We start from the raw sequence: 26,475 nt of genomic DNA on the forward strand, positions 1-26,475 counted from the left end.
GAGTGCGCCGAGCGTACCAAGGCATTCGGCCTGCTCTCGCACCTGGCGGAGCACCGGTGGCGTGTGCACACCGGCGAGAAGCCCTACGCCTGCTCAGAGTGCAGCCAAGCCTTCAACCAGCGCTCGAACCTGAGCCGGCACTGGCGCACGCACAGCAGCGCCAGGCCCTACGCGTGCCGGCTGTGCGACAAGGCCTTCAAGGGCCGCTCCGGCCTGGTGCAGCACCGGCTTGCACACACCGGTGAGCAGACCTACGGCTGTCCCAAGTGCGGGAAGACCTTCCGGGGCTGCTCCGAGCTGCACCAGCACGAGCGCCTGCACTCGGGGGAGAAGCCCTGCATCTGTGCGGACTGCGGCCAGGCCTTCGTGCGCAACTGCAGCCTCCCGCGCCCAGCGCGCGCACACACCGGCGAGTAGCCCTACGCGTGCGGCCGCTGCGGCCGCGCCTTCAGCCAGCGATCCAACCTCCACGAGCACCAGCAGCGGCCCGCGGGCGGCGCGTTAAACCTCGCCTCGCGCACACGGCGTCCACAGGCGTCCCCCACCTGAAGCTTCCTAGGGGACTTCAGTAGCCCTCGGTCGCCTTGGGGGTGTCTGCACACCCTCTGGCGTAGCTGGGCCCCCCCTCCTCTCTTAGATCTGGCGAGGCCTCCGCCTCTGACCTCCCTGGCCTCGGGAGTGGGCCCCTGCGCATCTCGTGCACCTACCCGAGGCCGCTGGCCGGGGGCTTCTGGGGCTGGGACTCTGCCTGCCCACCGCCCGGCGGTTCAGTGGTCGCTGTGGAGAGGGCTCTGTTGGGGGAGGGGCGGGATTCCCTGGCAACTTTGGGCTGGTCTGTGATTGGCAGGTGGGGATGTCACGTTACATCAAAGCCAGGTGGTCCTTCCCACCCCGAGCGCTCGTCCCCTCCTGTCCGGACGCCAGGATGGACTACGTCTCCCAGAAGCCCCTGCGGCGTGGGCGCAATCAAGGAGGGAGACTTGAAGGTGTGGCTACACCTGCCCGAGGCCACCACTTAGGTGGAGTCCAGCCGAGACCTGGAGCAGCATGTTTCTTTCCTAGCTGTATGTAGGGTTATGTTTGTATATGATTCTAATTTATTCCCCACCCCATCCTCCACACTCTTTCCAAAGTGAAACTCCAAGGACTCTCCACTCCAGAAGCCAACATTTGCACACACTCATTACAGGCCGGGCACCGTGCTGGGCACTCTGCCCTTAATCACCCCTTTTGATCCTCACCTTAACTGAGGGTGGGAGGCAGGGAAGACTCTCAACCATATCAGGGTGCCCGGAGAGGCCACGGGCGGGGGGCCCAGCCAGAGCCTCCTGGAGGGAGGGCAGAGGTGGGCTCAGCACCGAGTCCCTCACCGTCTGGGCCTCCATGCTTCCAAAGGGGTTCCCTGAATGTGGCGTGGCCCCTGCAGCAAAGCCCTGGTGAATCACCCTTCACTTTCTGTCTCCTGTCCCGAAATCCTGTCGCCTGGGAAGAGGAGGATGTGTGGGTCCCCTGGGGTAAGGAAGCTGTTGGCTCTCCACTCCCAGGCCTGGCTTGCAGGACACCATCCAGCCCTTTATTGTGTCTTGCTTAATTCAGGACTCACCTCCCGAGGGCTTGAGTTCCCCTGCTCTGCGGCAAGCCAGTCACCCAGTACTCTTTCCAGAGGTTTCTCCCAAGTTGCAGCTATCCTGGCCACGTCACATTCCACCCTGGAGTAGAGGCTAAAATTCGCAAAGCTGGTCTCTTTGCAAGTCCAGCAGAAATGAAAACACATGCCCCTGCCGTTCTATTCTCAGCATTTTAGGGGCACGTTTACACTTCCTTGTATACTTACTAAACACCAGCAAAGTCGTGCTGGACAGATACCCTGAGTAGTGCAAGAATGTGAGGAAGGCTGCAGTTGCCACCCACATGGCACACCTGAGAGCTCATTCCAGAGAGCAGCGCGGTGGGGCAAGCGGAAGAGGCCATTCAGGAGACCTGGAAGTCTCCCCACCCCTGCGGCTAGTGGAGCACCTCAGGCAAAAGTGGAACTTGGGTTTTTTCTTTTTACCATCCACACAATTCATCCTGAGGAGAAACCCAGCTAAAGTGGTATCGCCAAGGACAGCTCAACCTTTTACAGACAACCAGGACATTTATTCTGAAGAGTTCTGTTGTTGAGAACTCAATCCTTGGTGGACACGAGGGGGCTGATGGGGAGGCAAACTCCCAGTGTGGTCAGTGTGTCATGGATGATGCACACCCATCAGTCGTCTTGATAGACCTAAAAACATTCAAACCAAAGAGAAACCCGGTTGATATGCAAGTGTAATAACAGTTTCCATCAAGCCTGAACACAAGGGGAGTCTTTCTGGAGAGAGCCTAGGAATGTGACCAGGTGGGCTCAGCTCCACTGCAGTGACAACGCTAATGCCCTACCGACTGAAAACACTAAAACTAACCCCCCACTTCCACCATACATTGTGGGTTGGCAAGGGCAACACTCACCCCCACTCACTCACCAGGGCCCCTGACAACAGAGCAGCCACTATGTCAAACATGGCTGGCTGCTAGTGTGGTTGGCAGGTGGTCCCTCTATGCAGACCGCTGTGCAAGTCTGCTTGAGTGTCCCAATGACACAGCAGTTGACTTTCCCCAGAGCGAGTGAGTTGAGTCCAGGTCGCTCACTGTCACTCATGCCATATAATATTCGTGCCACAGACCATCCCTGATTCAATGCAGAGAAGAATATGCAAGCAAGGGTGTGGAAGCTAGGAGATGAGGGTCATTAGCAGCTGTCTTGAAGGCTGGTTACGACACTGTCTGAGTGAGAAGCATGTGGAAAAGCTTCTGCTGGTGGTCCAACTTCATCAAGCACCAGACAGTCCATATGGGCAAGGAGGGCTGTGAGCCCAGTCAAAACCCCTCTCTCTCTAGCTTCCTGCTGGGGAGAACCCTTGTGGATGTAGGGGGCATGAGGAGGCTCAGTGAAGCCAAAACAGCATAATCATAAAGAAGTCCATGCCCAGACACATCATAAGCAAAGCTGAAAACTAAAATTTAAATTTTTTGAAAGCAGCTTGAGAAAAACTATGCCTCACATAAAGATTGATACAAAAGATCACAGATTTCTTATCAGATATCATGAAGGCCAGAAGGCAGGGAAACAACATTTTTAAAGTGTTGAAGAGGGCTTCCCTGGTGGCGCAGTGGTTGAGAGTCCGCCTGCCGATGCAGGGGACATGGGTTCGTGCCCCGGTCCGGGAAGATCCCACGTGCCGCGGAGCGGCTGGGCCCGTGAGCCATGGCCGCTGGGCCTGCGCGTCCGGAGCCTGTCGCTCCGCAACGGGAGAGGCCACAACAGTGAGAGGTCCGCGTACCGAAGGGGGGGAAAAAGTGCTGAAGAAAAGAACTGTCAGTCCAAATTCAATATACAATGAAAATACACTTCAAGAAAGAAAGCAAAATAGGGGCTACCCTGGTGGCGCAGTGGTTAAGACTCTGCGCTCCCAATGCAGGGCACCGGTTTAGATCCCTGGTCAGGGAACTAGATCCCACATGCATGCTGCAACTAAGAGTTGGCATGCCACCACTAAGGAGCCCACGTGTTGCAACTAAGGAGGCTGCGTGCTGCAACTAAGACCCAGTGCAACCAAATAAGTAAATAAAAAATATATTTCAAAAAAAAGAATGAAAACAAAATAAAGACATCCTCAAATGAAGCAAAACCAAGACAATTTGTTGCAAGCACACCTGTTCTAAAAGCAATGCTAAATAGGGAGTTTAGCATTTGTCAGAAGGGAAATGATAGCAGAAGGAAAATCTGAACCTTGGGAATGAAGGAAGAGTAACAGATTGCGTATGTTCGATCTTTAATATATGTATGATTGTTGAAAGAAAAATTTATAACATTGTCTGGCAGAGTTTCCTTGACAATGAAATGTCATTTATACCACAGGGTTTTAATGTGGTATAAATGACAACTACAGCATAAAGAGAGGAGGGTATCAAAATTCATTCAGTGACATATTTGACATTTGAACATTTTACTGTATATAAATATCTCAAAGAAAACCATTAGAGTACCAAGTTAAAAAAAATTGAAGAGCAGAGGGCAAAGAGGCTTATATAGTGCTAAAGTTTCTACATCCACTTTAAGTGGTAAAATATTAACTCTTAAGTACACTGTGAAGAGTTATGAATACTGTAATCCCTGGATAAACCCCTAAAAAAAGACCATAAAAAGACATGATCAAAAGCTCAGTAGATGAACTGAAATGGAACCCGAGAAAGAAATAACCCAAAAGAAGGTAGGAAAGGGGAAACAGACGGACAACAGAAAGAACAAACAGAAAAGAAAAAGGTGGACCAAAACCCAAGCATATCCATTGTTACATGTAAATGGTCTAATATACCAAGTAAAAGAATTTGCCAGAATGAATATTTTAAAAAGAAAATAAGAAACCGCCCTTAAATATAATATAGGTAAGCTTAAATAAAAGAGTGGGAAAAGGTATATAATATGAAAACTCCGTCAAAGAATGCTGCAGTGACTATATTAATATCGAACCAAGTAGACTTCAGAACAAGGAAAATTATCGGGAGAGAAATTACACAGTGATAGAGGGCCAATTCACCAAGAAGACATAATTCCAAATATGTATGCATCTAACAACAAAGCCTTAAAATACAGGAAACAAAAACTGATAGAGCTGAAAGAAAATAATAGACAAATTCACAATAATACTTGGAGACTTCAACACCCCTCTCTCTAGAATCAACAAAACAAGAAGACAGAAAATCAGTAAGGTTACAAAAGAACTGAACAACATCATCAACCAACTGGATGTAATGGATGAACTTGCCAATAGTCGATTTTTTAATCCACAAAGAAGTAATTTCCCATGATTTAAAGTAACACAGGGCTTCCCTGGTGGCGCAGTGGTTAGGAATCCGCCTGCCAATGCAGGTGACACAGGTTTGAGCCCTGGTCTGAGAGGATCCCACATGCCGTGGAGCAACGAAGCCCTTGAGCCACAACTACTGAGTCTGCGCTCTAAAGCCCGTGAGCCACAACTACTGAGCCCAGGTGCCACAAATACTGAAGCCCACGCACTTAAGAGCCTGTGCTCTTCAACAAGCGAAGCCACTGCAATGAGAAGCCCGTGAACTGCAACAGAGAGTAGCTCCCACTCACCGCAACTAGAGAGGGCCCACACGTAGCAATGAAGACCCAACACAGCCAAAAATTAAAAAATAAGTAAAGGGCTTCCCTGGTGGCGCAGTGGTTGGGAGTCCGCCTGCCGATTAAAAATGGATAATGCAATAAATGACAAAGGCAGCTCAGAAAACTGTCCACAACCTGAGCACAGGGACAGGACCAGGGTGGAAGCACAGGTCTGAACTGAATGGCCTGGGTGCAAATGTGTCTCCAAATCCATGGTGGGTCACACATTGCGGAATTAACCAGCGAGGGAGAAGGAACCACAGCTCCAGGCAAGAGCCAGGATGCGCCTGCAGGAGGCCTGCATGATGCAAAGTGTAGAAAATCCAGACACAGGCGAATCCCACCTTGGCCGGCACACCTCCAATACTGCATGTCGGGTGGGCCCACGTGGGGCTTGGGGTTGCCCTGGGCCCTGCCCACTGCCTTCACCTGCCCCAGGGTGAGTGGGGATCCCAGTACTGCTCAGCTGTTGGGGGGAGGAGATGAGAGGCCTTGCAGAGGGGAATGTGCCAGAAGGACAGGCCCCCACCTGCCTCATTTCCTTCACGCCTAACATGGAACTGATAGTAACACCACCTACTGCCCAAGTCCATGTGCAGAATGCTGTGAACCACAACAGTAGGTGCCTCATAATTTTATTACTTATTTTTATTTTATTATCAATTATTTTACTTATAAACAAACCATCAATTTAAATATTCGTTTATTACTTTAATGTATTTCTTATTTATTATACTATCTATTTCTAACATTATTTTATTACTTTTATTAATTCGTTGTCATTTATTGCATTATCTGTTTTTAATACTTAGTGTTTTATCCTTTCTCTCATCATTAATTAATTATTTTCACTTTAATCATTTTATTACTTATTGGTAATTTTGTTTGCTAACTATGATTCCATACTATTATTTAAATGTATTTGTTATTATTTATTACATTACTTGGTTTAGTATTTATTTTATTTTAATGTATTTCTTTTCTCTCTCTCTCTTTTTTTTTCTTTTGCCACACTGCCTGGCATGTAGGGTCTTAGTTCCCTGACCAGGGATCGAACCCTTGCCCCCCGCAGTGGAGTCCTAACCACTGGACCAGCAGGAAATTCACAATTTTATTTTTATTTAAAAAATGTTCTTATTATTTTTCCATTTACTATTTATTATTAATTTTCTTCATTTGTTATTCTTTGCTGTTATTATATCATTTATTTTGTTATCTTTACTCTTTATTATTAATTTAGTTTATTCATTCTGCAGTTATTGATTGTTGCTATAGCTGAGACTCCTGAGGCCACATCTGCCCTTTGTCCCGACCCCCTGGAGCCCTGCTTTCCTGGAAATACGAATGAGCTGCGAGGTCAGTGCCCCACGCCCTCCCCCCCACCCCACCCTCCCGGCCGCCCTGGCTGGGCCTTATCACCCGGCAGACACTCCTGTGGCTGCAGTGAGGCTGACCATGTCCGCACGGGTGGCCCTCCTGCTGCTCTGGGATGAGGCGTCCTGCCTGGGGTCCCCGGGGCCAGATAAGGGGCGGGAATGAACAGCCATGGGGCCTCACAGGTGGTGCGTCTCCGCAGGTCTCGCCCTGAACCCAGTGACCGAGGAGGCCCAATGTGAGTGGGCCGGGCCTGGGCATGGTGGGCGCTGTGGGGTGAACCCCTGCCTGGGCCCCCAGATCTGACACCCATCCCCACACAGACATCGACACAAGGCCAACCCTGTGGGCAGAGGCCGAATCGCTGCTGGAACCCTGGGCCAACGTGACGCTGACATGCCAGAGCCCCTTGTGGACCCTGGAGTTCCAGCTCTTCAAGGATGGAGTGGCCCAGGGACTGGTGCACCTGCATTCACCTGCCACCGAGTACAGATTCCCGCTGGGAGCAGTGACCGGTGACACCCGGGGCCTCTACCGCTGCCACTACAGCATGGACAGTGGGAGGAGCAGCCTGAGCAACCTCGTGGAGGTGACTGGAGCAGGTGAGTGGAGGGCTCACGGGCCTCGAGGCAGGAAGAGAGGCTGCTGGAGAGGCCTCCCTTCCTCCACTCCTCACTCTCCCTGTTCTCTTCCGGCCCCCTCCCCGACTGGCTGGTGGCCTTGGGTAAGTCAGGTAACATCTCTGAGCCTCAGTTTCCCCATTGGTAAAATGAGGGTGATGTTTGTACCAACCCTAGAAGGCTGTGAGGAATAAATGACTGAATCCTCAGGAAGCGGTTAGGGCAGGCCTGGCCACAGTTGGGCCCTGAACGCGTCTTCCTCTTGTAGTCCCCTGTCCCTGTCTCGGCCTGTCCCGCCACCCCTCCACCCCTCCACCCCCACCAATGCCTTCCATCTCCTGGCTCCCTCACATTTCCATGAGTGTGGAGGTCCAGGTCCGGCTGGGGCCCCGTATCTTCCAAGTCAGGCAGAACCACCCATGACCCCTGCACCCCACCCCCCGCCCCCGCCGCAGAGCCCCTGCCCCCACCCTTGCTCTCAACCAAACCCGTGCCCTGGATCACACCGGGCCTGAACACGAGACTGCTGTGCCTCGGGGGACTTCGCGGTGTGACCTTCCTGCTGAGGCGGGAAGGTGATGACAAGTTTCTGGAGGTGGCTGAGGCCCCAAAGGACAGGCAGGCCACCTTCCCAGTCCACCGGGCTGGCATCTACAGCTGCAGCTACCGGACCCACGCATCAGGCGCCCCCTCGGAGCCCAGTGCCACTGTGACCATAGAGGAGCTGGGTGAGTGGGTGGACCATCCCAGAGGGCTTCCTGGGGGAGAAGGCTCCTGGAGACAGAGTAGCTTTTACCCTGACCCTCGGCCCTGAATACCCCTGTCCAGGACTGGGTCTGGGAAACAGTGGCCACGCAGTTGCCCCGCCTTGATAGTGGCGTGGGAATTTGCCACAAGGAAGGCTGTTCCCGGGGCAAGAGGTCTGGAGGCTGGGCTCCAAGGAACGCTCGCACAGCGGGGATGGTTGGGACTCTGGCCGCCCCAGTGACTGTCCCTGCCTTGCAGCCACGCCGCCGCCACCCACGCTGACTCTGAATGGCGGGTTTGCCGGGCTCCTACGCCCCGGCTCGAGCGCGACTCTCATCTGCGTGGCGCCCCTGAGCGGGGTGCACTTCCAGCTGCGGCGGGGCGAGGACGTGCTGCAGGTACCCATGGCCAGTACCAGCCCAGACCGCGTCTTCTTCCAGCTGAACACGCTGGCCCCAGGAGACGGCGGTGTCTACACGTGCCGCTACCGGCTGCCAGAGGAGCTAGCGCTCTGGTCCTTGGACAGCGCGCCCGCCGAGCTGGTGCTGAGCGATGGTGAGCCTGGGGGATGTGGCAGCGGGGAGGGAGGACGGGGCGCTCTGCCCTCGGGGCAGCGGGAGGAGAGACCCAGGGAAGGGTCCCGGTAACTGCCAGGGCTCAATCCCGACTCATCTGCCCGGCCTCAGTTTCCCCAGCTGAGGACAGAAAAATGAGCCCAGCCTCGTGGCCCCGCGAAGAATAATTGGGTCCACGCGCAAGTCTGGCCATGCAGGCGCTACATGCACGGGGGCCCCCAGCCTCCGGGGTCCGGGTGGGCGCCGAGGCCTCTCTGTTGAGGGTGGCCAGTTTGGGGCTGCAGGACCCGCCAAGGACCAGGGGCGTAAACCCCAGGAGTGGACGCCGGCGGGGGAGGCGGGCGCGGATGCTCCTCCAACAAAACACGACCCCACACCCGTCTATTTTTGTGGGCACACAAATTAGTTAGGAACAGTGTAGGAGCGTGCGTGAGCGTCCAAGGAGGACGAGGGCCGGGACGTCGGGCGGATGGAGCGGTTTTACGCAGGGCGGTGCAGGCGGGCCTCCCGGGAAGGAGCAGAGGGAGCGGGGCGCACTCTTTCCGGCGGAAAGATGCGGCGTTGGGCGTCAGCCTTGTCGCGTCCTCCCCGCAGGGACGCTCCCGGCGCCGGAGCTGTCGGCCGAGCCCGCGACTCTGAGTCCCGAGCCGGGGACGCTGGTGCAGCTGCGGTGCCGGGCCCCCCGCGCCGGCGTGCGCTTCTTCCTGGTGCGCGAGGGCGCGGGCCAGCGCCGGGTGCACGGTCTCTTGAGCCCCGCGGGGACGGAGGCCCACTTTGAGCTGCGCGACGTCTCGGCGGTCGACTCGGCCAACTACAGCTGCGTCTACACAGACACGGCGCCGCCCTTCGCGGACTCCGCGCCCAGCGCGCCCGTGGAGCTGCGCGTGGACGGTGAGCGGCGGGCACATTGGTCCGGAGCCTCCTTCTGCCCGTGCGCAAAACGAGGGTGCCCGCCTGTCCCAGGACGCCGAAGGGAAGCGCTCTGGGCCTCGGTCCTGCCCGCAGAGTCGGCGGTTCCTTAGGGGAGCGCGAGGTCGGCCGCCAGGGCCCTGGGACGCCCAGCCTTTTGGCCTGTTTCCAACCGGGGTTACGTGTAGCGCTTTGGTGGAGGTCGTGGAGAGAGGACCCGGAACTTAGGGTTCAGAGTGCTAACGGCTTTGCACTGGCTCACGCCTTAGGTTCCCTGTGCGACAGGCCTGTCGGCTGTGGTCAGATTATGACCCCACCTCTGCCTGCTCCCAGGCGCCCACGGCGGAGGGCTGAGCTGTAATTCTCCCCGAGCCCCCGCCGGCCCTGGGGTCTGTGTGTTCCTCTGATTTCCTCATCCGGATCTCCTGGGGTCGGAGGTCAGGCAGAGCCCCCCGCACAGGGTCCACCACCAGACCACTGACTGCGCTGTGCCCTCTGCGGGAACCCGTTCCCCTGGCTCCTGTCTTCCTTCTCCTCACCTGTCTTGAAGCCCTGAGTGCCGTTCGCTGGGGACCCCAGGGAGTCTCAGAGAAGGCCCGGGCCTGGGGGGTGCGGGGACGTGTACAGGGAGACACTACGGTTACAGCGCAGTGACCACGGTGTGAGGCCAGCAACCTTGGCTGGAGAAGGGGGCTGGCAACGGAGCGGGGCTGGGCCGCTGCTGCCCGGGGCAAGGGGCTTCACTTGACCGACCCGCTGCTCTCCCAGGACCCCTGCCCAAGCCGCGGCTCCGGGCCCTGTGGACGGGGGCCGTGACTCCGGGCCGCGATGCTGTCCTACGCTGCGAGGGCCACGTGCCCGACGTCTCCTTCCTGCTGCTACGGTCCGGCGAAGAGGAGCCCTCGGCGGTGGCCTGGACCACCGACCCCTCCGCGGACCTCGTGCTGACCTACGTGGGGCCCCAACACGCCGGCAACTACAGCTGCGGCTACCGCTCCAACTGGGCCCACTCCCTGCTGTCCCAGCTCAGCGACCCGGTGGAGCTCCAGGTGGCAGGTGGAGCTCGGTTCCGTGGGCGCATCGAGGCTCTCGGCCTTTGCCCGGATTCTACCCTCCTACAGGGGTGCCCTTTCCCGCACCTCCTCCCAGCACTAACACTGGCCTAGTCTGCTGGGTGCGTGGGGGGGAATTGCAGGCAGGGAACCACATAGGCAAAGGCCCTAAAGCAGAGAGTGGCCTGGCCAGCTGGAGCACCTGTAGGGAGGCCCAGGTGTGTGTGTGTGGTGGGGGGGTCTTAGCTGGCAGCTGACCAAGCCACTTCCTTCCTGGGGGGTCTCAGTGAGGTCTGCTCTGACTCACCAGGGAGCCTCCTTTCCCTAGCATTTCTCTTCTGTCAAATTTGTCTAGGAAGCTGATTCGGCTGCAGACCCAGGCTGCTGATGGTATCCTTGGGAAGTCCTTTCTCCAGTCTGGCTCTGATCCCTCTTCCTGCAGCTGGAAGCTGGACTTCCCCTGGGGGGAGAGGGCAGGGATGGCTCTTCCTCAACCATGCCAGGAAACAATAAACGTGAAGACAGACTTTAAAAATGTGCCTTTGGCCAATGGCAGCCCTGATGCAGGGGGGCTGGAGTCCCAGAGCCGAGGGAAGTGGGCTGGGATCCTGGGTCTTGAAGGTGGATGGGCTCCGCGTTGGATCCTGAGGGTAGGGGTGCCGAGGGTAGGGGTGCTTCTGGGCCCCCACTTTCAAGACTGCCTTCTTCTGCCTTCTTCCGTTAAGCTACTCCCCAGTCACCTCTGCCCAGTCGCCAGCAGGTGTGGGTGGGCAGCTTGAGGCTCCAAACAGAACTTGACTGAACTGGGAGGCAGTTCAGAGGCTGCATTGTGTAGTTCTGTCTTCCCAGTCTGAGTGGCCACCATGTGGTGGTGCCAGACTGTGTCTCCAACCAGAGGCCAGGTCTCCCACATCAGAACTTGGAGCTGTGGGAGGAGTGGGAGTCCTGTCCTTCCCCACTGTCCCTCGATTCTGAGCCCCCTTTGCCCCACCCGACGCCCTCCTGGACTATTGCCCAGCTCCTGCCTGGAGCTTGGCCCTCGAGATGCTGGCATACAGCAGTTGTGTATTAGGCTGGCATTATCAACTAATACTTGATAAACTGGGTTTTTGCCTATTTCTTCTGAGAGGTCTGATTTACTGGCATGGAGTTGCTCGTAACACTCCTGCATTCTTTTAGTGCCTGCAGGGTCTGTAGTGCTGTCACCTCTTTCATGACTGATGTGGTGTCCCTTCTCCCTCTCTCTCTGTCAGTTTAACTAGGGGCTCATCAACTGCATTAATCTTTTCAAAGAACTTACTACATTTTGGCTTTGCTCATTTTTGTATTATCTCTTTTCTACTTTGTGAATCTCTTCTTGTATCATTACTAGTCCCTTCCTTCTACTTACTTCTGAATTAATTTCTTCTTTTTCCTTTTCTTCAGGTGGAAACTTAGGTCATTGACTTTTGGGGTTAAGCATTAGTAACAGCCTAATGTTAGGCTTAAAAATAGGTTTGTGTTACTTTAAATCATGGGAAATTACTTCTTTGTGGATAAAAAAAAGATCGACTATTGGCAGTTCATCCATTACATCCAGTTGGTTGATATGTTGTTCAGTTCTTTTGTATCCTTATTGATTTTCTGTCTTCTTGTTCTGCTGATTCTAGAGAGAGGGGTGTTGAAGTCTCCAAGTATAATTGTGAATTTGCCTGTTATTTTCTTTCAGCTCTACCAGTTTTTGTTTCCTGTATTTTAAGGCTTTGTTGTTAGATGCATACATATTTGGAATTGTTTTGTGTTCTTGGTGAATTGGCCCTTTATTACTATGTAATTTCTCTCTTTATTCCTGGTAATTTTCCTTGTTCTGAAGTCTACTTGGTTTGATATTAACATAGTCACTGCAGCATTCTTTGATGGAGTTTTCACATTATATACCTTTCCCCACTCTTTTACCTTAAGCTTACCTATATCATTATATTTAAAGTAGGTTTTTTATTTTATTTTTTAAAAAATTCCTTTTAATTGGTATGTTTAGACTATTTACATGTAACAATGGATACGCTTGGGTTTTGGTCCACCTTTTTCTTTTCTGTTTGTTCCTTCTGTTATCCGTCTGTTTCCCCTTTCCTGCCCTCTTTTGGGTTATTTTTTCTCAGGTTCCATTTTAATTCATCTACTGAGTTTTTGATCATCTCTTTGTATAGTCTTTTTTAGGGATTTCTCTAAGGATTACAGTATGCATACTTAACTCTTCACAGTCAACTTAGAATTAATATTTTACCACTTAAAGTGGGATTTAGAAACTTTATCACTATATAGGTCTCTTTATCCTCCCCTCTTTAAATTTTTATTTATTTATTTATTTATTTTTATTTTATTTTCCTCTTTAAATTTTTTAAAAAATCTTGTACACTAATGGTTTTCTTTGAGATATAATTTATATACAGTAAAATGTACAAATCTCAAATATGTCACTGAATGAATTTTGATACCCCCCTCTCTTTATGCTGCAGTTGTCATATATACCACGTTAACATACACTGAAAACCCTACCAGAAAATGTCATCAATTTTACTTTCCACCATCATCCTTATCTTAATGTAAGCAATCTAAAGTCCCTGTGGCATTGCTTTTAGTGCAGGCCTGCTTGCAACAGACTGTCTTAGTTTTGCTTCACTTGAGGATGTCTTTACTTTGCTTTCCTTTTTTTTTTTTTAATTCATTTTATTTATTTATTTTTGGCTGCACTGGGTCTTCGTTGCTGCGCACAGGCTTTTTCTAGGTGCGGCGAGTGGGGGCTACTCTTCATTGTGGTGCGCGGGCTTCTCCTTGTGGTGGCTTCTCTTGTTGTGGAAAACGGGCTCTAGGCCTGCAGGCTTCAGTAGTTGTGGCACGTGGGCTTAGTAGTTCTGGCTCACGGGCTTAGTTGCTCTGTGGCATGTGGGATCTTCCCGGACCAGGGCTGCAACCCATGTCCCCTGCATTGGCAGGCAGAGTCTTAACCACTGCGCCACCAGGGAAGCCCCTGCTTTCATTCTTGAAGTGCATTTTCACTGCATATAGAATTCGGACTGACAGTTCTTTTTCTCAGCACTTTAAAAATGTTGTTTCCCTGCCTTCTGGCCTTTATGATTTCTGATAAGAAGTCTATGATCTTACGGGACTTCGCTGGTGGTCCAGCGGTTAAGATTCTGCGCTCCCAATGCAGGGGACCTGGGTTCAATCTGTGATCAGGGAACTAGATCCAGCATGCTACAACTAAAGATCCCGCACGAGGCAACGAAGATCCTGTGAAACTAAGACGTGGCGCAGCTAAATAAATAAAAAAGAAATCTATGATCTTTTGTATTAATCTTTATGTGAGGCATAGTTTTTCTCAGGCGGCTTTCAAAAAGTTGAAATGTTTTTAGTTTTCAGCTTTGATTAGGATGTGTCTGGGCATGGATTTCTTTGAGATTCTGCTGTTTTGGGTTCACTGAGCTTTCCGAACCTGTAAGTTTATACCTTTTGCCAAATTGGGAAAGTTTCCAGCCATTATTTCTTCAAATATTCTTTCCACCATCATCACAAAGAATGTGATTTCATTTCCAACTATACTTATGGTTTCATGAGTCTCTCACTGTGATTCTGTCCTATAACAAGGCTGTTAAAACCTGCCTGGTTTCAAACTATTACGTCATCTTTTTTTATTTTTATTTTTTTTTGCGGTACGCGGGCCTCTCACTGTTGTGGCCTCTCCCGTTGTGGAGCACAGGCTCCGGCCGCGCAGGCTCAGTGGCCATGGCTCACAGGCCTAGCCGCTCCGTGGCATGTGGGATCTTCCTGGATGGAAGATCCAGGAAGATCCAAGCACATCTGATCATCCCCTCTTTCCAGGCTGAGTAGGTCACTGAGGTTCAGGGAGGTCACTTATCCGACGCCCCCAAAGCAGCCTAACTTCAGGGCCACTCCCTGCAGCCTGTTGGAGGCCTGGGGGCACTGGGAACATGCATCTCTTGCCTCTGAGTTTCCCCCCACATCTGTCAACTTTCTCAGTCTCTCGGCCTTGGCCGCACTCTGTGTGGAAGGCGACCTGTGTCTAGGTGTACCTGGGACTCTCTCAGAGATGCTGACACAAGATCTCCGTCTCCCTGGGTCTCAGCCTTCCTGTTCTGAACCACCCACTTCGGTCGGTCTTTGTTTACTCATGACACAGAAGGAACGAATCCAATACGGAGGGAGAAACACAGGGAGAGATGGTGACGATGACCAGTACACAACAGTATGGGGTGTGTCAGATGGTTCACACGTGATGGGGTCATCAGAGAAACAAAGGAAAGAAGGCTGACGCCCTGGCAGTTAGGAACAGAGGCTGCGATATCCAGTTACAGACATGGACCCTGCAAGAGGGACAGGGATACAGCATTGTGAGAGAAGGCAGAGAGCAGTGACAGGATGCTGGCTGCCAGAGCCCACGGCACCAGGGGGGCTCTGGGGCCATGGAAAGGGTGGACTCAATACAGGAACATTTTATTGAGGCTGCTGCGTGCCAGGCTGGTCTGAGTGCTGGGGCCCTGGAGAAACTGGATTGTTTTGCCCTGTAGGGCCCACAGCTGGCGCGGGGGAGAGAGCCACGTAAACATCTACAAGGACGACGTAGGGTGCGGCGTGGTGACCGCCTCCGGGAAGGCGTCAGTCATGCATTCAGCAGCCATGGGTCAGGGCCCGTTGCCCTGTGTGCTGTGGATACTGAGAATAAGACATGGCCCCTGCTCTTGGAAGCTCACCGTGTCCTTGGGAAACACAGTGTCCAAGCTCTGTAAGGAGTACATATAATATGGTAGGAGGCTTAAGAGGAGTAAGGGGGGGGCACTCTGGAAGCAGAGGGGGCAAGCTGAAGTCTGTCTGAGGTGGCTGGGGAGGGATACTGGAAACATCTTGGAGGGAAGAAGAGAGGTGGGTTCCAGGCACAGGCACAAAGGCACGTTCGCGGGAAAAAGGGTGGCTTCTTCAGGAATCGCACGTTGTTCCGTGTGGCTGGTGTGTGGGAGGTGTGGCCACGGGAGACAAAGGCTGGGGGCCAGTCATGGATGACCGTGAACAGCAGATGACGGATCTGAGGTTTATCCCACAGGGCAGGACTTTGAAACCATCTTCACTGCACACACAGAAAAATGACAGTATTCCTACACACACAGGAAGGTAACTGGAGAGACGGCTTGGCACCCAAAGCAGCTTATATCTTGGCAAACTTGTAACCCATTCAGGAAGCTTTGCTGTGGAAGGTGATGCAGTGGAGAGCTTCCCACATGGAGAGATACAATCAGATTCGGGCTGTGGAAAGAGCCTGCTGGAAGCTGGTGTGGAAAAGAAAACAATGGTGTGTGTGTGTGTGTGTGTGTGTGTGTGTGTGTGTGTGGTGTGTGTGGTGTGTGTGAGGTGTGTGTGTGGTGTATGTGTGGTGTGTGTATGTGTGTGGTCTTGGATGTGTGTGGTGTGTGTATGTGTGTGGTCTTGGATGTGTGTGGTATGTGTTATGTGTGTGGTGTGTGTATGTGTGTGGTGTGTGTATGTGTGTGGTGTGTGTATGTGCGTGATGTGTGTATGTGTGTGGTCTGGGATGTGTGTGGTGTGTGTATGTGTGTGGTGTGTGTATGTACGTGGTGTGTGTAGATGTGTGGTCTGTGATGTGTGTGGTGTGTGTATGTGTGTGGTCTGGGATGTGTGTGGTGTGTGTATGTGTGTGGTCTGGGATGTGTGTGGTGTGTGTATGTGTGTGGTCTGGGATGTGTGTGGTGTGTGTATGTGTGTGGTCTGGGATGTGTGTGGTATGTGGGATGTGTGTGGTGTGTGTATGTGTGTGGTGTGTGTATGTGTGTGGTGTGTGTATGTGTGTGGTCTGGGATGTGTGTGGTGTGTGTAGATGTGTGGTCTGGGATGTGTGTGGTGTGTGTATGTGTGTGGTCTGGGATGTGTGTGGTGTGTGTATGTGTGTGGTCTGGGATGTGTGTGGTGTGTGTAGATGTGTGGTCTGGGATGTGTGTGGTGTGTGTATGTGTGTGGTCTGGGATGTGTGTGATGTGTGTGGTCTGGGATGTGTGTGGTGTGTGTATGTGTGTGGTCTGGGATGTGTGTGGTATGTGTGTGCTGTGTGGATGTGTGTGGTGTGTGGTATGTGTGTGCTGTGTGTATGTACGTGGTGTGTGTAGATGTGTGGCCTTCGATGTGTGTGGTGTGTGTATGTGTGTGGTCTGGGATGTGTGTGGTGTGTGTATGTGTGTGGTCTGGGATGTGTGTGGTGTGTGTATGTGTGTGGTCTGGGATGTGTGTGGTATGTGGGATGTGTGTGGTGTGTGTATGTGTGTGGTGTGTGTATGTGTGTGGTGTGTGTATGTATGCGGTCTGTGTAGATGTGTGGTCTGGGATGTGTGTGGTGTGTGTATGTGTGTGTAATGAAAGCAGGAAGGGGTCAGGAAGGAGACCCCTGCTGGAATCCAGGTGACAGGTGATGTGGGCTCGCATAAGGTAACAAAGGTGGAGAAGATGGAGAAGAGGTGGTTGTAAGTAAAACCAACAGGGCTGACGACTGGTGGGATGTGGAAGGAGAAGGGAGGGAGAAACGGATGCCGGGCAAGTGGCCAGCCGTACGCTCAGGACACAGAAAATGCGATAGAGGCTGAGGGTCTGGAAAAGGCAGCCTCACAAGCTGGCCTTGGAGTCAGACGTGAACAGGTGGAGGGAAACAGCATGTGTGAAGGCACAGAGGTGGGCACGGGCAGGTGTCCCTCCTGGGCTGCGTGGGAGAGGAACAGGCAAGAAGAGATGCCATGTGGGAATGTGAAGCTGGAGCCTCCCCGCCCCAAGCATCCAGGGACCACTGAGTCCTGAGAGCAACTTGACCCTGACTGCTTTGGCTCTGAGGAGCAATCCACATCCTCAGCTCAGCTGTCCTCTCTCTGAGATGGGCTTGAGTGGGGTATGGAGGGCAGCAGGAGCCTTCTAGAAGCTTCGCCAGATGACCTGAATAGCTTTATGTTCATCAGGGGCCTCCATCTGGGTCCCAGAATGAAGAGCTGTTCCCGGACAGCCCCAGAGTTTGCCCTTTAGCATCTGGTCATTTGGGGGGATTCAGCAGTCACCCACCCCGTCCCTCCCAGCTCTTTCAGAACTCAGGTTTCTCTTCGATGCTGTGCCACTGTGGGGAGGCTTCCTCGGGCACTGCAGGACGGTGATGTGGATCCACAAGTGAACCATGAGGGCTGAGGTGCGGCTGAAGGCCTTCCCACAGTCGCTGCACTTGTAGGGCTCCTCCCCCGTGGGGACCCTCTGGTGCTCGATGAGGGACGAGCTCTGTGCAAAGGCATTTGGACAAACCTGACACTGATAGGGCTTCTCTCCGGAGTGGATTCTCAGGTGCTGGATCAGAGCCAAGCAGTCGCTGAAGGCTCGGCCACAGGCGTAGCACCTGTAGGGCTTCTATCCTGTGCGGATGCGCAGGTGCTGGGTCAGGTGGGTGCTCTGGCTGAAGGCCTTGCCGCACTCCTCGCACACACAGGGCTTCTCCCCGGTGTGGATCCTCTGGTGCTGGGTCAGGTGGGTGAGCCAGCTTAAGGCCTTCCCGCACTCCTTGCATTCATGGGGCTTGGCCCCTGTGTGGACCACCTGGTGCTGGGCCAGGTGTGCACTCCGGCTGAAGGCTTTCCCACACTCACTGCAGGTGTGGGGCATCTTCCGAGCATGGCTCTTCCGGTGGGCCTCCAGGGCCAAGGGGCTCCGGAACGTCTTCCAATACTCACCACCCTTGGAGGGCTTCCTCCCCAAGTACGTGCCTGGAGGCTCTGTGCCATAACCATCCAGTGGATCCACTTTCTCTCTGGAAGGAGTCTCCTCTTGGGAGGTGAAGTCTGGCCACATGTTGGGACTGTCCCCCAAAGCACCAGCTTCACAGCCGGGCTGGTCTGTGAGGGCACCCTTGTGAGGCCCTGAAGTTTTCCTGAAATCCATCTCTTGGGTGACAGACTTTGTCCACATCTTCGCCGAGAGTCCGGCCTGCCTCTCTGAGCTGCCCTCAGGTTCGCAGACATCACCAAAGGTGGGTCCTGGGGAAAGCTCTCCTACCAGGGTTTCAGTGGCCCTGACTCGTCCGAATTGCTCTGCTTACAGCTCGCCTCTGAGAGCTCAGATCCCAGCACCAGCCTGCAACAATCTGAACCACAGTGTCACCACTTTTTCCATACCAGGCCTCCCCTCTCTGCTGGGCCCTGGCCTCACTCTGAAAGGGGAGATGTGGGCCACTCCTGATATTTGGCCCCATTTCCAAAGGAGAGTTTCTCATTTGGTGTCTTGGATGACAAAAGGGCACAGTGCTGTCCTCCCACACCATCAAAACCGGCGTCACACACACAGACGGCCAATAGGCACATGAAAAGATGCTTGTCATCGCTAATTATTAGAGAAATGTAAATCCAAATTACAATGAGATATCACCTCACACCAGTCAGAATGGCCATCATCAAAAACTCTACAAATAAGAAATGCTGGAGAGGGTGTGGAGAAAAGGGAACCCTCCTATACTGTTGGTGGGAATGTAAATTGGTGCAGCCGCTATGGAAAACAGTGTGGAGGTTCTTCAAAAAACTAAAAATAGTGTTGCCATATGATCCTGTAATCCCACTCCTGGGCATATATCCAGACAAAACTATAATTCAAAAAGATACCCCTATGTTCATAGCAGCTGTATTCATAATAGACAAGACATGGAAGCAACCTAAATGTCCATCAACAGATGAATGGATAAAGAAGATGTGGTACATATATACCACATCTGGTATTATATATACTGAATATACTGGTATTCCATACCAATAATAATGGAATATTACTCAGCCATAAAAAAGAACGAAATAATGCCATTTGCAGCAACATGGATGCACCTAGAGATTATCATACTAAGTGAAGTAAGTCAGAAAGAGAATGACAAATACCATATGATATCACTGGGAGTTTGGCATTAGCAGATGCAAACTATTATATATAGAATGGATAAACAACAAGGTCCTACTGCATAACACAGGGAACTATATTCAATATTCTGGGATAAACCATAATGCAAAAGAATTTTAAAAAGATTGTATGTGACTTCCCTGGTGGCGCAGTGGTTAAGAATCCACCTGCCAATGCAGGGGACATGGGTTTGTTCCCTGGTCCAGGAAGATCCCACATACTGAGGAGCAACTAAGCCCGTGTGCCACAACTACTGAGCCTGCGCTTTAGAGCCCGCGAGCCACAACTACTGAGCCCACGTGCCACAACTACTGAAGCCCGTGCGCCTAGAGCCTGTGCTCCGCAACAAGAGAAGCCACCGCAATGGAAGCCCACGCACCACAACGAAGAGTAGCTCCTGCTCTCCACAACTAGAGAAAGCCTGCGCGTAGCAATGAAGACCCAATGCAGCCAAAAATAAATAAATAAACAAACAAATAAATTTATATATATAAAAAAGCATGTATACACGTGTATAATTGAATCGCTTTGCTGTACAGCAGAAATTAACACAACATTGTAAATTAACTATACTTCAATTAAGAAAAAACAAAAACCTGCATCACATGTTTCCATCCACTCCTCAAACCACCCACTGCAAACTCTCCATTCTTTAAGGCTCCTGATTTTGTCACAAGTGTCAGGAGGAAAACCCTGAGGTTGAATGGATCTGAAAGAGAGTGAGGGAGAGAGTGAGAGAGCGAGCACGCCAGGCGCCTATGTGCCTGCTCCCTTGGGCAGGCCTGAGCTCTGTCCGTGCCACCTGGACCTGGATGCATCTGCAGATGCTCAGTAAATACTGGCTGAATGAGGGAATCAATCCAGGATGCAGTAGACTCTACCTTGAACCCCAAGTAGACAGCTGCTGGTGTGGGTGGGTGGGTGATGCCTCCACCGGGCCTCCCTGAGCCCCCGGGAAGCCTGAGGCCTGCTCTTTATAATGTGCTGTGAAGGTAGAGCATGGCTGAGCGGCAGCTGGAGATTGGCTTGTGTACGAGGTAGAAGCATTCCTGAACGGACCTGCCCTTGACGGGTACACAGTGCACCTTAGGACGCCTGACTGGACATCGTTTACTGGACAGATTCCAGGAAGTGGGGGGGTGGCCGGAATAACTGCTGGTTAAGTCCACAATGGGGCCCCAGCTCTGCCGCTCGCCAGCTCCAAGGGTTGGGTAGTCTTGCCCTTGTTTGGGCCGCAGTTTTCTCATCTGCAAGAGGGGGATGCTATTCTGCTTGCCTCCCAGGGCTGCTGGCCACTGTTAGGCTCTTGTTCTGTGCTCGGCTCCAAGTGCAATGGGTAACTCCCATTGCCTCGTTTCAGCTTCATTCTGCTCTCAGAAAGGGGCACTTTGGGCTTCCCTGGTGGCGCAGTGGTTGAGAATCTACCTGCAAATGTAGGGGACACGGGTTTGAGCCCTGGTCTGAGAAGATCCCACATGCCGCGGAGCAACTAGGCCCGTGAGCCACAATTACTGAGCCTGCGCGTCTGGAGCCTGTGCCCTGCAACAAGAGAGGCTGCGATAGTCAGAGGCTCGCGCACCACGATGAAGAGTGGCCCCCACTTGCCGCAATTAGAGAAAGCCCTCACACAGAAACGAAGACCCAACACAGCCATAAATAAATTAATTAATTAAATTAAAAAAAAAAAGAATGATCCATGCTTTAAAAAAAAAAAGGGGCACTTTGACAACTGGGTTTCAGGCAAGGAAACTTGAGGCCCAGCTGAGGGGAGGTCTTAAGTAATTGGTACAAGACCACATGACTAATTCAGAGAGGTTGAGTAACTTGTACAAGGTCACACAGTTAGCTAGTGGTCAAGTTGGGATTTTAGCTCTAGAATCTCCTCCTCCTCTAGACCCACAGGTGTTCCCTAAGTTCCTCCACCTCCCTAGCCACATGCTGGGTCCCGACCACCCTTTTTTCCTCTATTCCAGAAACACTGCACCACCTGCTCTTCCCAGAATGCACCAGTGCATACCATACCCAAGGGGCCTCTGCCTCTCACCAGTCCCTCTGCCTGGAGTGTGGTTCTTTCTTGCTGTTTCAGTGCCATTTTGCATTTTCCCTGAAGACTCTCTTGACCCTACAGAAGGGTGGGGCTGCGCCCTCCCTCCTACCCAGTCCGTGTCTCGGCATAGCTGATGGGGCCAAGGGAGCGCATCTGACAAGCTCTTTCAGAAAGGTTCGTTTCTCAGGGAGCAAATTTTCCTAACAGCTCCAGTTACCACGTGTCTGATTCGTGCAGGCACCGTTTCACAGGCCGCATAGACTGCCTTGTTCACACCTCTCGATGACACTGAGGTAAGTATTAGGACTACAATCCCCGTTTTACTGACAGGGAAACTGAGGCACAAAAGAAACACACGGCCAGGAGGCGGCAGAGCAGTGGTTGGACGTACCAAGCCTCGATGATTCTTCTGAGCCCAAACTCCATGGTCTCCCTGCCCACGACCTCCGCCCTGGTGCTGGTACACCCACCCCACCAAACGCTCCCATCAGGTGGGGCTGGGTCCTCCTGGTGTCCCATCGGGTCTCCCTGAGCTGCGACACCTGAGTGGGTCTCTAAGCAATGGTGCCCACTCTGGCCTGGGGCAGGTCTGTCTCACCCAGATGCTGGAGGTCAGCATAGGGAGGGCTCCAAGGGGGTGCATCGGGACACACGGCGTTTCTGCCCCCTCCCCAGCCCCAAGCATCCAGCTCCCTTATCTGATAGCAGCATCCTGGTTTTCCTTTGGGGAACTTCCCTTGCTCACATCAGTCCCTGGGGTTTTGGTCAGTCAAAGACAAGCACAAGACCCCGACCAGCTCAGTGAAGCTCAGCTCAGTGAGGCTCAGCTCAGGGATCTTTCGCTGTTCTCCCCATGAGGTTTCTACATTGATAAGGCACAAGCATGAGATTGCTGGGCCAACTGTGTCTCCCTTGGGGACAGAAGCTACTTAAAGATGAACCTAACGTAGGAAAACTCAACTGAGAAAGAAAGGAGAAGGAGAGAATCCTGATGCCGTCACCTGAACTCCTGATACACAGCCATGAAACCTCCCTCCTTGGCTTCCGTCAGTTTGAGCTGGGCTTTTGGTCACTGGCAGTCAAAACAGACCTGCTTAACCCAGTGTGTGAGGGTTTGGGTGAGTGCCCCCAAGTGCAAACCTGCACCCCCAACATTCCAGTCCAGGCTTTGCCCCGTGTGCCATGAGCACCTGCCTGTCACCCCCTCACCTCTCTTGTCCAGTGCCTGAGTCAGGTCTTCCACGAGCACCACAGCCTCCTCGCCACTCTCGGGGCACTGAGCCCGCAACCAAGTCTGGATCTCGGGGGGCAGCGCGCCCAGGAACTGCTCCAGCACTAGCAGCTCCAGCATCTGCTCCTTGGAGCGCACCTCGGGCCGCAGCCACTGGCGGCAGAGTTCACAGAGCCGGGCCAGCGCCTCACGTGGGTTGGGATGCCTTCTCATAGCAGAAGTGTCGGAAGCGCAGACAGGCAGCCTCAGGGTGGGAGGTGTGGCCAAAGTTAGACTCCTGGACCTGAGAGAAGCTGGCCTCCTCATGCTCGACCTTCACTTGGAGAAAGTCATCCTGTTCCCAGGGCACCGGGCTCACAAGGCTCTTGGGGATGGCCATTGGGCAGCAGACCTCCAGTGAGATATGGGATGGCTGGAGCCTTGGAAATGGGTCTGCAGGAAGATCAAAACTTGGTTATCCTGTGAACTTGGCGCCCTGCCTTGTGGCTGCCGAGTAGGGCAGATGTGGGCTTGGGGCCTGTGAGATGTGACTCACTCTCACAGAGTCACAGATGATCAAAATAATCAGGGCAGCGCCCATTTGGTGCTGAGCACCTTTCTAAATGCTTGCATATAGTAACTCGTTTAAAACTCACAACAAACTCAGGTGGGAGCTTTCTCTCATTATATGGTATAAAGACAGACAGACAGGAGAAAAAGATTTGCTCAAAGTTTCCCAGATACTGAAAGGAAGGGCGGTTGCTGAGCTACAAACCCCAGTAGCCTGACCCCATGGTCAGTCTGCTTCAGACCTATGCTCCTTCCACACAGAGTGGGTCTGTCTTCTATCTCACACACACACCCCACTCCCCTGGGAGCCACAGGGGCATTCCCTTACTTTATTTGCTAATTATTTTGTAGATTCTGAGGTGAATATTTAGACAACTGACATTCAGCCTTTCTTCTCTTCTAATACATGTATTTCAGGCTATAAATTTCCCTATAAACATAGCTTTAGCTGTACACCCACAAGTTTGATTTTGCATCTTCATTATCATTTAGTTAAAAATATATTCTAATTTCTCTTTTGGTTTCTTCCTGAACCGTGGGTTACTTAGACTCTGCTGCTTCATTTCCAAACAATTCAGAGTTTTCTGATACTTTTTTTTTTTTTTTTTTTTTTTGCGGTAACTGGGCCTCTCACTGTTGTGGCCTCTCCCGTTGCGGAGCACAGGCTCCGGGCGCACAGGCTCAGCGGCCATGGCTCGCGGGCCTAGCCGCTCTGCGGCATGTGGGATCTTCCTGGACCAGGGCACGAACCCGTGTCCCCTGCATCAGCAGGCAGACTCTTAACCGCTGCACCACCAGGGAAGCCCTCTGATAGTCTTTTTATTACTGATTTCCAGATTAACCCTGTTGTGCTCAGCAAATGTGCTTTGGTCAATTTTAATCCTTTGATATTTGCTGATTTGAGACTTGGTTTGTGACCCAGTGTGTGGTTTTGTGGTCAGTATTCCACACACACTCAAAAATAATGCAGAGCCATCTTAGGTAAGTGACAAAAGAGGAAATAGATAAACTAGACTTCATCAAAATTAAAAACCTTTGTGATTTGCAGGACACCATCAAGAAGGTGAAAAGAGGAATTCCCTGGCAGTCCAGTGGTTAGGAGTTGGAACTAAGATCGTGCAAGCTGTGTGACAAGGCAAAAAAAAAAAAAAAAAGAAAGAAAAAGAAAAAGTGAAAAGGCAGCCCACAGAATGGGAGAAAATATTTGCAAATCATATATCCGATAAGGGACCTGTATCTAGAACAACTCCATAATAAAAAGACAAATAATCCCAAATTAAAGAATGGGCAAAGGATTTGACTAGATATTTCTCCAAAGAAGATATACAAACGGTCAACAAGCACATGAAAAGACGATCGACATCATCAGCTACCAGAGAATTACAAATCAAAAGCACAATGAGAGGGCTTCCCTGGTGGCGCAGTGGTTGAGAGTCCGCCTGCCGATGCAGGGGACACGGGTTCGTGCCCCGGTCTGGGAAGATCCCACATGCCGCGGAGCGGCTGGGTCCGTGAGCCATGGCCGCTAAGCCTGCGCGTCCGGAGCCTGTGCTCCGCAACGGGAGAGGCCACAACAGTGAGAGGCCCGCGTACCGCAAAAAAAAAAAAAGCACAATGAGATATCACTTTACACCTGCTAAGATCTAATTAGCAAAATAACAGATAACAACTGTTGGCACTGAAGCCACGACCTTGAGCACAGGGAGAAGTGAGCACGAATAAAACAAGACCTCAATCCTGAAACCTTTCAGTGGCAGCTGGTGATTTCTGGCAAAGCTGTGCTCTAGCCCCTAACTCCACTGTAAAGCTTACTTGGGCCTCTTGCAACCTTGCCTTTGCCATTATCCCAATTCCTGAATTCCTTTGTCCCTGTTACTCTCTTGTCCTAAAATCCCCCTCTGCACCTGAGCAATTTCTCCTAGTTCTCCAGGCCCCACTTTAGCTGTCATCTTCTCCAAGAGCCGTCCCAGCACCTGAAAGCAGGCTAAGTATCCTTCTGAGTGCCCCGGGTCATTCTCCCCCAGCTCTGTGTTCTAACCTTGTTTCCCCAGAGACACTGGGCATGCTGGAGCCGCAGTGCCTATAGCAAGTGCACAGTGAACAGGTGCTGAGAAAATGGAGGGACCAGGAAAGGCGGAGTTTGAGGCAGGGAATCATTGTTCAGAGGAGTGGGTACAGGGGTGGCAGGATTGACAATAAATACAGCGACAGTTTCCAAGCTCCCTTTTGTACCCCTGAAACTGCTGTTTTGGAAAATCCCTGAGGACAGCCTCTGAGACACAGGGACGTGAACCATGATCAGCTCACCCCCAACGTGCTGACCTCACATCAGGTCGAGGTCCGCTGTCCACAGCTGCTCAACCAACTTAGGAGAGCAGTTCTTTCATTTCTTGCTCTTTCCTGTACCCGACCTGACAACAGGCCTGGCACACAGCAGACATGCAGTAGATGCCCAATCTGATGACTCCACAGTCCCTGCCAGGCTTAAGGCCACAGAAGGTGCTAGTGGACATCAACTCAGCTGGGTGACTGCAGGTCACATAATTTCAGCTGCAGACAAATTCTCTGTCACATACTTGGTAAACTCCCTGCAAATCATCCAAATATAGTCCCCCTGACAATTCCCAGTCAATCACATAGTTCCATGCATACACCCTACCTCAGGCATAGTCTGTCAGTCATATCCCAAAATACACCCCTGCACCCAAACTTTCTCAGTGTCACTCATAGTCAGTCCAATAAACACAGGAGCTCACAGCATCGCCAGTCATTCATAATCATCAGTCACTGTCTCAGCCAGTCACATACACAGACTCTCGGTTACGCCTGAAATCACAGTCAGTCACAGACACACCCTCTCACGCACAACAACACACAACCCTCCGACAAAATCTCAAACAACTTCTTTGTCAGTCGCACACTTGATCAGGTCAGTCAGACATCCTATCAGCCGACCACACGCTCCCAGCTTGTCAGTCAGAAACACAGCAAAACGAGTCAGACACAGAAACACAACCAGACACTCACACAACTGGTCAGTCAGCAGGCCCCGCACTGGAACAGAGTTCCACACTCGGTCTGTCCGTCTGTCGGTCCACGCGCGGCTCGGGGTCAGCCCCTCGCTCTCCATCTGCGCGTGTCGGTCCCACACATCTCGCTTAGACCACCGCAGGCGTTCGCCGCTTCAGGGTTTCCCGT

General features: G+C 52.2%; 2 protein-coding genes across 3 annotated transcripts; one reads left to right on the plus strand and one right to left on the minus strand.

Moving 5' to 3' along the window:
• Positions 1-2,177: 2,177 nt before the first annotated feature.
• On the minus strand, positions 2,178-26,420 carry LOC309837108 (zinc finger and SCAN domain-containing protein 22-like). The gene is given in 4 exon segments (XM_082677464.1): positions 2,178-2,266; positions 22,707-22,926; positions 22,928-23,160; positions 26,305-26,420. Coding segments are annotated over 4 exon segments (594 nt in total). The 5' UTR covers positions 26,408-26,420; the 3' UTR covers positions 2,178-2,228.
• Positions 6,619-11,031, plus strand: A1BG (alpha-1-B glycoprotein). Of its 2 annotated transcripts, none has more exons than XM_082677028.1 (7): positions 6,619-6,821; positions 6,907-7,185; positions 7,659-7,931; positions 8,209-8,505; positions 9,120-9,416; positions 10,203-10,483; positions 10,842-11,031. In XM_082677028.1, exons 1-7 carry the CDS (start codon positions 6,755-6,757, stop codon positions 10,872-10,874), a joined length of 1,527 nt encoding a protein of 508 aa, XP_082533154.1. In that variant the 5' UTR covers positions 6,619-6,754; the 3' UTR covers positions 10,875-11,031. The 2 variants fall into 2 exon arrangements, with proteins under 2 accessions (XP_082533154.1, XP_082533155.1); XM_082677029.1 differs by having other exon boundaries at positions 10,203-10,490; positions 10,842-11,008.
• Positions 26,421-26,475: the final 55 nt, after the last annotated feature.

This window comes from Grampus griseus (assembly GCF_964374135.1).
Source record: "Grampus griseus genome assembly, chromosome: 19".
In the NCBI taxonomy this organism is placed as follows: domain Eukaryota; kingdom Metazoa; phylum Chordata; class Mammalia; order Artiodactyla; family Delphinidae; genus Grampus; species Grampus griseus.